This window comes from Cebus imitator, unplaced genomic scaffold (genome assembly GCF_001604975.1).
Source record: "Cebus imitator isolate Cc_AM_T3 unplaced genomic scaffold, Cebus_imitator-1.0 Scaffold35, whole genome shotgun sequence".
Classification (NCBI taxonomy): Eukaryota; Metazoa; Chordata; class Mammalia; order Primates; family Cebidae; genus Cebus; species Cebus imitator.
This window is the reverse complement of record NW_016107350.1, coordinates 7,600,325-7,610,696: the sequence shown is the minus strand read 5'-3', so window position 1 is coordinate 7,610,696 and position 10,372 is coordinate 7,600,325. Positions and strand designations below refer to the sequence as shown.

General features: G+C 38.8%; 1 protein-coding gene across 3 annotated transcripts in view; it reads right to left on the bottom strand.

The window, feature by feature from the left end:
* Nucleotides 1-7,686: 7,686 nt before the first annotated feature.
* The window catches only part of RETREG1 (reticulophagy regulator 1), a 141,342-nt gene continuing 138,656 nt past the window's right edge, over nt 7,687-10,372 (bottom strand). For 2 of the 3 annotated variants that reach the window (XM_037737125.1, XM_017524659.2), the window contains one exon: nt 7,687-9,849. In XM_037737125.1, coding sequence (XP_037593053.1) covers nt 9,356-9,849 — 494 coding nt within the window. In that variant the 3' untranslated portion in view covers nt 7,687-9,355. The remainder of the gene's footprint in view (nt 9,850-10,372) is intronic. The other variant, XM_017524658.2, reaches the window with a different exon arrangement.

The following is a 10,372-nucleotide window of genomic DNA, read 5'->3' as shown; positions in this document are numbered from 1 at the left end:
GAGGAAACTTCCGGCACACGTCGGAAGTTATTTTCAGCGGCACAGGAAACCCGCCTCTCAGGCTGTGGCCACGCCCCCGCCGCGGTGAGGCCCGGGAAGGCGAGAGAACCCAGTGGCTGAACGAGACTTGGTCCCGCCCAGTCAGCCGAGGTGGGTGTTGATTGAGGGAGGTCGTGCCCTCCCAGTTGCCTTCTCTGGAGGCTGCGCCGCAGGGCATGGAGACTGCTACGCGAGAATGGGGGAGTGGGTCGCCCGAGGCTGCTCCCCGGCCCTAGGAAGCCAGCGATTATGAATGGTCGGGTCGGAAACGCGAGGGTCGCGGTTTCTCCGAGGAGAACGCGCTTCGCCCGCGCAGCCTGAGGAATGGATGTCGCGATGGCGAGGGCTGCTCCTCACCCCGAGCTGCACCTCACCCCTCGGGGCGGACCTCGGAACCCTAGCCGATGGTTGGACCGCTTCCCCAGGAAACCCGAGAGGCCAGGCCGGAGCTCCGCCTTTCTAAGGCGGCCCCTTTGGCGGAAGACACGGGCGGAACTTGAGTGCCCAGAGTGCGGAGAGGGGCTCTCTGTAGACAAACAGCCCAAGCCACGTAGGTAATTCTAAGAGTAGCCACGTTTTTTAAAGAGTAAAGAGAAATCGGTGAAACTGCTTTTGATGATATATTTAATTTATCCCATCCTATCATTTCAGCCTGTAATCAGTCTAAAACAATTAATGAGATCGTTTACGCTCTGTCGTTGGTTCTAAGTCTTGGAAATCCCGTGTGTGTTTTGGAGTTAATAACCCATCTCAATTTGGATTAGCCCCGTGTCAGGCGCCCAGTGGTTGTGTAGCCTCATGTACATCGGACAGCAAAGTTCTGTGGAATACTTGAACTTCATGTCGAGAGCGGTGGTTCACGCCTATAATCCCAGCACTTTCGGAGGCCAAGGCGGGCGGATCACCTGAGGTCAGGAATTCAAGACCAGCCTGGCCAACACAGCGAAACCCGTCTCCACTTAAAAAAAAAAAAAAATTTAGTCCGGCGCAGTGGCGCGCCCCGGTAAGCCCAGCCACTCTTCCAGCTAAGGCAGGAGAATTGTTTGAACCCAGGAAGCGAGGTTGTGGTGAGCCGCGATCGCACCACTGCACTCCAGCCTGGGCAACACAGCAAGACTCCGTCTCAAGAGAAAAAGAGAGAAGAAAAGGAAAGGAAAGAGGAGAGGAGAAAGGAAAAGGAAATGAACTTCAAATGATTTGGGAGGTCATAGATTTCATCCAATCAGCCTTGTTACAGAATCGAATGTTGCGTGCTCAGAATCCAAGCCGCCAATTGCACACCAAAAGAAGATGGCGTTTCAAAAAATATGGGTCAAGTCGTGCTGGTCTTTTTGCTCAAAACCTTCCAGTGGCTTCCCTTGACTCAACAAAATTTAAACACCTTACTTTTTATTCTGTGGGGCTCTACCTCTACCTCTGATGTCCTGTCACATCCCCTTCTCTACCCTGCTCAGCCTGCTTTAGGCGCAATGACACATTTGATGTTCTAACAAGCATCTTTGGTTGGTAGTAAGTCAGAAACCCATTACTCTTCTCCTGGAAACATCTTTTGACTAGCTTGCTCCCTTACTTTTTGGATCTCTGCCCAAATGCCTTTGTAAGAGAGGCTTATCCAAACCCTCTTATCCAAAATAGTGCCTACCTTCCTAATTTCCTTACCAGGCATAACTTTTCTCTAGCAGTGTGTTGTTATCTACTACTCTGAATTAAATCACCCCCAAATTTAGCATCCAGCTTTATTTCAGTTTCTGTATGTCAGGCATTTGAGTAGCTTAGCTGTGTGGTTCTAAGATCTCATAAGAGGTTGCAGTGAACATGATGTCCAAGGCTAAAGTCATCTGAAAGTCTGACTGTATTTGACTGTGAATGGGAAATCTCCCTTAAAGATGGTTCATTTACATAAACTGATAGCAAGAGGTTTTGGTTCCTTGAGATGTGGGCCTCTCCATAGGGCTGCTTGAGTGCAGCAGAGAGCCACATGAAATTCATGGTCATGAATTTCTTTCATGAGCTAGCCTTGGAAGTCACACACAGTCGTTTCCACAATGTGTTGTTACTTATACAGGTCAGCCCTATTTAATGTGAGAAGGGTTTACATAAGGGTATGAATGCCAGGAAGTGAGGGGCAGGGTGGTTTGAGGAGATCATTGGGAGATCGACTACCACTAGCATTTGTTGTTTGCCGCTGGTTTCCCAGGCCTAGCACTGGAAGTCCTGCATCCCAGGAAACCCCTCAATCCTGGACAAACCAGGATGTCTAGTCTCACTGCATGTGTTATCATCTACATCTAGATAGAGCACAAGCTGCATGAGAACAAGCACTCCTTTGTTATATACCCTAATGCTAGAACAGTGCCAGCAGATCAACTGTTCAGTATTTGTTAAATTAATTTTTGCAGTGCAAAAGTTAAGTCAGATGATTTTTATTTCTAGAAAACTTATTTTGACATTATCAGTATCTTAAAATACCTGAGCCATCTGGATGCTCACTTTGAGAAACGTAGCTAGTATTAGTTGTTAACTGGAATAAGCAAAGCAGAGTATATTTTCAAGCTTCCCTAAAAAGTAAAGCAGAAGATGGCTATAAAAGTAAAGAACTTCTGGTTTTACTTTTGCCTATTATCATTCCAGCATCTGTTCTTCAGGTCATTATTTCCTCCCTGCTTCCTTTAATCTGTTTTCATGATCCTCCTATTTCAGCATCATTGAACTCTCCAGTTTCTTTACTTTTCTTTTTTAAAGGGGTGTTGTGTCCTCTGCCACACTAATTTTCCAATGTACTGTTCTTCTGCAGCCTCCAAGACAACCTTTCTGTTTCCCTGTAGCGTCCCTCTACAGTAAATACAGTAATCAGTAATTTTCCTGTAGCATTTTTTTCATATGTCACTTTTTCTGTTCAAGAATTATTGTCTATTGCCCATAAGACAGTTTAAATTCCTTCACCTGGCCTTCGTATCTCCCATAATCTTTCCCACATGCTACATATTTTTTGTAACATTCTACTGGTTCTAAATTGATTAAGCCATTCCTACCCTCAAGAAGTTTTTTTCTTTTATGATTTCTTAGAGATGATAAATATTTACAGTTAACTGTAATAGAATGAAGTTGAATCTAGTACAATGAAATATAAAGAAAGAGGTAATGAGTATTTAGGATAGAGAAATCTCATCCCATTTGAGAGATCAGAAAAGTTTTCATTAAGGATTAAGCATTTCTGATGGGTCCTAAAGAAGTTGACTGTGGACTTTGCAAGCGAAAAGGGAAGTGGAACAGGTAGAAGAAAAACTGTAGAGGGAGGAAAATGAAGGACGTTTTTAAGAAGAGTCTGTCTAGGTTGGATGAAGCATAGAATACAGACAAACAAGGGAAAATGGGACTAGAGAGAGCCACAATATCATTGGCTAGACTTGGATTCTTATGTTTACTCTTCATTTTTCATTTGGTAAACAATAGTCACAAAATGTTTCCGCTTATATGGCATCAGGAATAGAAGTGGGCCTTGAGCAGATCCAGCGGCAATCTCTAAAACTAATTGGAAAAAACAAAACAAAAAAAGAGTACTTCTACAGCCAATAGCTCCTTGGTAAATGCAAGCTGACTGTGAGGGACTGTTGAGTAAAATCTCTCTGCAGTACATCCTCGGCATTCTAAATGTGTCTAACCTCTGCTGATGTTACTGCTATCAAAAAAAATTACCAAATTGCTCACTCTCTGAAGAATTTAGATCTTCAGATCACCGCATCAAAAAAAATTACCAAATTGCTCACTCTCTGAAGAATTTAGATCTTCAGATCACTGATATAGTTTGTTGTTGTTCCCACCCAAATCTCATGTCATAATGTAATCCCAATGTTGGAAGCAGGCCCTGGTGGGAGTGATTGGATCATGGGTGTGGATTTCTCTTGAATGGTTTAGCATCACCGCCTTGGTGCTATTCTTGCAACAGTGAGTTCTCTCAAGGTGTGGTTGTTTAAAAGTGTGTATCATCTCCCCACTCGCTGTCTCTTGCTTCTGATTTTGGCATGTGAACTACCTGCTCCCACTTTGCCTTCTGCCTTGAGTCTGCTCCTTGAGGTCTTTCCAGAAGCAGAGGCCACCATGCTTCCTGTACAGCCTGCGGTACCCTGAACAACTAACCCTCTTATAAATTGCCCAGTCTCAGGTATTTCTTTATAGCTATGTGAGAATAAAACCACCTATGACAAAGAAAATTAATTTGAAAGTACTGAAAATTAGAATTCCTTCTGGATACCATGACATAGCCCTTAAAATAGTTCACGTAATTCTCAAACTACTAGAGTTATGGTGCACACTGTAAAGGTGACAGTACACACAGTAACATGGTTCTCGTTTCAGTCTTGGAAGACTTTGGGATATTCATCTTTGATCGTTACATAATTTAAAAGCTAATAAAGTTGCCTTCAAGTCAGTTTGATTACTGGTCACAATACTCTCTTATGACAGGTTTATTGCTTTTCACATTCCTTTATTGCAGTGGCCCCTTGGTTTTTAAAAAGGCAGACTATAAAGGCGATTGGGTTGGTTGAGGGTAACCTTTGGTAGGGATAACAAATATCGAAATATAAAAACGAATGTACACTTATCACATGGTTTACAGTTTCTGTGAATTCTGTGTTCATAAAAATGTTAAATGCTGTGAGAGATTTTCTATCCCCAATTCTTTCGGCTATCTACAAATGCAAAGTCTTCTTTTAATTTATTAAGAAATTGAAATTTACAGCAAAGCATATTTATCACAGCATTTAAAACAGTATAGATCAACTGGTTTCTACAGCCTTTGGAAAAAAAATCTAAAATAAAATCAGTATTTAATACTTAGTGAAATTCTGTTAAACCACTTAAAATTATGATCATTGTTAATGTATCAAAAAAAATAAAACCAATATACTAGTGTGATACATAAAAAAGAGAATAGGCTTTGGGGTCAGGCTGGCTTTTTCCCTGACTAGCTAAGTGACCTTGGACAACTTATTTTTTTTGTTTTGTTTTGTTTTTGTTTTTGTTTTTGTTTTTTTGAGACGGAATTTCACTCTTGTCACCAGGCTGGAGTGCAATGGCGCGATCTCGGCTCACCGCAACCTCCGCCTCTTGGGTTCAGGCAATTCTCCTGCCTCAGCCTCCTGAGTAGCTGGGATTACAGGCATGCACCACCACGCCCAGCTGATTTTTTTTGTATTTTTATTAGAGACGGGGTTTCACCATGTTGACCAGGATGGTCTCGATCTCTTGACCTCGTGATCCACCCGCCTCGGCCTCCCAAAGTGCTGGGATTACAGGCGTGAGCCACCGCGTCCGGCCCTTGGACAACTTATTTTCCCTTTCCTTTGGCAAAAAGTTTTTAATACCACTTAACTGTAGCGTCATGAGGATTAAACAGGATCCTGTTTTCTATGTCTTAGACCAAGAGTTAGCATACTTTTCCCATAAATGGCCAGAGAGTAAATATGCTTTGTAGGCCTGGGGTCTCTGTCACGACTAATCAGCTTCATTGTTATAGCATAAAAGCCACTATAGACGATACATAAATGAGCATAGCCGTGTTCTAATTAAACATTATTTACAGATGCTGAAAATTGATTTTCATTTATTCTCATGTCATAAAGTAGTCTTCTGATTTTTTTTAACTACTTCAAGATATGAAAATCATTCTTAGCTTGCAGCCCTTACAAAAACAGGTGGCAGGCCAGATTTGGCCCATGGACCACAGTCTGCCAACCCCAGCCTTGAGACACTTAATCCTTGCAACACTCTATGAGGTAAATGGTACTACAGCTTTATTTTGTAGATGAGGTAAATAGGTTTGGAGTTATTAGGTGACTTTCTCAGAGTTCTGTAGCCAGTAGGTGTTACAACCATAAAAATTACTATTCAAGAACTTTACGCTTGGTCCACAGAATCAATTGAAATAGTGACATTTTTGTAACACTTCTATCCATTAATTCCACAAGGATTTATTGCACTATGAGGCTGATACAGTGCTAGACCCATTAAAAGAACCTTATGGTTTTTGTAAGCCGGTTGCTTGTTGATTACCCTTTGTTTTAATGTTTAAAAGAATGACTCAGTTGAAACACAGGCAGGAAAGAAATCAGCATCTGGGTTTTATGCAGCATTTCCACCCCCACCAAACATGCTTCAGATACTTTTTTTCATTCATTCTTAAAACATCCCTGTGTGAGAAGGTAAGAATTAACTTCCCCATTTAATGTTTGGGGAAACAGGCTGAGGCTTGGGGACGTTATGTGACTTTGACACTTTGTCTTGGGGCCATCAGTTAACATTAGAACCAGAACTCATATTTTCAACATCTTAGTATAAATGCTACAATGGAAATGAAGGAATGATACACAAAATTATAGTTCTGAGGCTAATTTCATCATAATACAAATGATCTAAGACAACAGTAGTTCAGTAAAGGTTTTCAGAATAATTTCCTATCTTGCAATGAACACAGCTGAAGCAGTATACAGGAGTATACCCATCTACATTATAAACAGATAATATAAATGTTAAAATCACTTTTTTTCTTAAATGTGGATTTCCTTCTTGACTAAAATTAGTAAAATGCTGCCATTTGCCACTTTTTTAAATGGAAGAAAGTAACATTTATTTCAAATATAATGAGATGCCTAAATATGTTGAATATATTTGCCAATTACAAAACCTTATAAAAGTTTCTTTTCCTATTATTTTATTAAACTGAGGAACAGGCAGTTTAAAAAAAAAAAAAAACATTTTGAAGCTACTATGTAGGGTAAGAAAAACAAAGGTATTTCAGAATGAGAATATTCAAGCCTGGATTGATCTTCCAAAGCAAGCTTCAACTTCTTGAGCACTGCTTATTGCTTCAGATTGAAATACATGCTCAATGTATGGCTATTGCCATTGTGTGATTTTGCCTAGTACTTTCTGTAGGAAGTAAGCAAAACTTTTCTACAGCTTTCAATTTAAAAAATATATATTCATGGTTCACATTTTAAATACTTCAGTCCACTTAGATTTTACAAACCACTCATTATCAGTTCTTTCAGATGTTGGGAAAATATTGCTATTGATATTCATTCTCATGCTAAAGGATATGTAGTCCTCTATTATATTGGATCAATCACATGGTTTATCTGCTACTTCATCTTTTAAAATCAGAAACAATGACCCCCCCCACCATCAAAGCATATACATAGGCACCAACAAAAACCTTCAACATCCTTGTGTTTGTTTGAATTAATAGCTGTGAGAAAGTACCATTAATGTATTGTGTAAATTTGTGGTCACACAGCCATATACAATTCATATATAATTATAATACTGCTGTCCCTAGAGAGCTGGCATGTCTCCTCTATAGTGGTGATAGCACATTTTTCTACTTTACCAACTTCCTCCCATCTCTACACTTTTTAATTTGTAGTTATTAACATTTTATTCTAGATTGATTGTTCATACCATCACAGATTATCAGCCCTTGAGTTAATCTTCTTGTAAGGACATCTAGTGACTTATATTCTTTGATCACTTGGATTATTTAACTTGTCTTCCCCTCAGTGAAGAAACAGAAATGACCTTTAAACTTTTCAACTTTATAACCAAGAATATGGTTTGAAAGAAAGAAACATATACACAAAAAAAGAATACTGGTAACAACTATTTTATAAATATGTAACTGTATTTTTCTTTCTCTCCAGAAACTGTTATTGAATAAAATTCAGGTATATTCCTCCAAAACCCACACAGTTCAGAGATTTTCAAACACCAGGTTTCCATTTGTATTAAAATGGGCAAGATAATGAAGGCACAGGCTCACTTTGTATCAATAAAGGACATCAAACACAGTCATGAGGCATTAATGACATAAGCAATCACAAAAAGCAAGTGTTCAAAGTCTTCAGTAACTCTTCTCCCTTTAACATTTGGCAAAATTCAGTATAGATATTTTAATACCTCAGAAAGAAAAAATAAATATTAAAATGTCAGATTACCTATAATTAGTCTTTAGAAATAAAAGGGATAAAATGAAAGGAAGAGAACACAGATTTCCTATATTCTTGGATTATCCTTCCTTTCTGAGGGTCTCAGATGTCTCTCCGCATCTGCCAAAATGCCAGCTGTACCTGAAGATTTAAGAGATTTTTGGTAGCTGCTGGCATGGTCCCTCAACACTTAAAGTTTATATCACAAAAAACAAAACTAGCTTGGTTTCAGCTTTTTAGTCCTTCGTTAAAAACCGTGAACCAAATTTGGTTATTTAAAAATGATCTTTAAAAGTTTAAAATAAAGGAAAATATATATATTTCACCCAGTAAGAAACAGATTTCATATTTATATTTAAATGGCAAATAAATATATTTTAAAGCCAAGCAAGTTCCTCTCCTCTATACAGACTAAGAAAAGAGTTATTATGTCTTTATTGCTGATGATCACATCACTCATATCAAGAAATAGTTTCACAATTTTAGGAGACTTTTTTCATGACATAATATAAAAGATAAGGGTCTAACTTAAGTCTGAGCAGGCAGAATAGAGCTGTGCTCCCAACATCCCTATCACAAACATATGACAAATGAACCACAAAACAACTGAACCTGTTTACATCATAACCATTGTCTATGTGATATACAACTGCTTGCTTTCTATGGGTTAATACTAGCCATTGCAAGACTAGAGATGGCTGTCAATGAAGCATGCTGCTTTACAAATAAACTTAAATCTACAACTGCAGAAATAACATGGAAATGTTTCAGTCTATCCAGAGTACTTAAATATACTTTTAATTTTTTTCTAAGAAATTAATTTTGATAGTATTTCCCAAGTCCTTCAACTGAGATACCTTGATAATTTCTTTTTACATCAGAATCTATCAGTTTAAAAAAAATGTCCAGGTATTAGGAATAAGGAAGCTGATAACAGCATGTATTCACAATTAATTATTAATATTTTTCAATGAGTTACAATAAACTTTTGCATGCTCGAAAAACTGTAAAAAGAAAAATATATAGAAGGATTTTAATAATTTGGTTTTTGTTTCTTTTTGCATTAAAAACAACCCTAATATTTATCTCTGACAACACAGTGGTGTGTATAAAGTTCATTTCCATGCTTACTACACAAAAATAACGATCAGAAAGATCAATCTATCAGTGTCAGCTGATATATATCCAATTAATTCACTGCAGGAGGGAAAATAAAACAAATCTAAAGTAATCATTAAAGCTTACAGTTCAAAATTTTTTTTTTTTTTTTTTTTTTTCTTGTTTAAAATTTTTTTGTTTTTTTTGTGCTGTGTTGCAAGCTGATTCCTATATTAGTGGCCTCCAAGTAGATTTGAAAGGAACCCTGAAGACTTCTTATTTTGCTGTGCTTCTGCTTCCTGGTCTTGTGTAAGTCCCAATTCACTCTCTATTTGATCCAGCTCTGACTGGTCAAGTAGTTCAAAGTCATCACCTTCTTCAGTGTCTGTGTCCTCTTCTGGGCTGGGGGCAGCCTGAGAAAGTGCTTGCTGCACACCCTCTAACTGGTCTTTGATAGCTGCAGTCACTGCAGCTGTGATGACATCCCCAGCCAGGTTGCTCATCAAGTGAAAGGTTTGGTCACTGTTCAGAGGAAGGGTGAGACCAGCTGCTGATTGCATCTCTTTGCTTGGTCTGTGACCGCTATCCAACTGTTCCTTCTTTCTCTTGAGCTCAGTGGGCAAGCCAAGGCTTAATTCATCTTCATCATTTGTTCCCATGCCATTTTCTAGAGATGGAAAATCTGAAAGATCTCTAGAGAAAACTTCCTCACTAGGTCGGTCAAGATCTGTGAAATGCATAACAGAAGTTCAGACTTAGGCACCATGACAAATTTGAAATAAAAGTGCTGTCTAAATGATAGCACTTTTATCTGAACCCTCTGGGCAAGCTTGGCGTTCACTTGCCTCCTGAGTCAACTTGAATCCATTTAACCACATACTGAATTCCTCCTAATTCTGCAACACTCTTCTCCACAGGGACACAAATACTACACATCCGTCTCCATATTTAGTTTCCTCTTAAGCACAAGACAATTTATGTACTGACCTAAAACTCACCTTTGTCTGATATTAGCTTGAGGTTTTGACTAAAGTTTAAGCATTTAGTATAAAAATTCCCCATCCTGCTCCTATAGTGGGAATTATCTTAAGCCAATGGGTATGTGTACATGAAATTTAAAATACTATAATTGGAAGTTTCCTTGGGTTTTGGTTATCCAGCCTCAGCATTTTCATATATAGAGATCTATTTCAGTGTCTGTAACTTGTGTTTGTTTTAAGCAATGAAAAGAAAATACTGCTCTTTATATT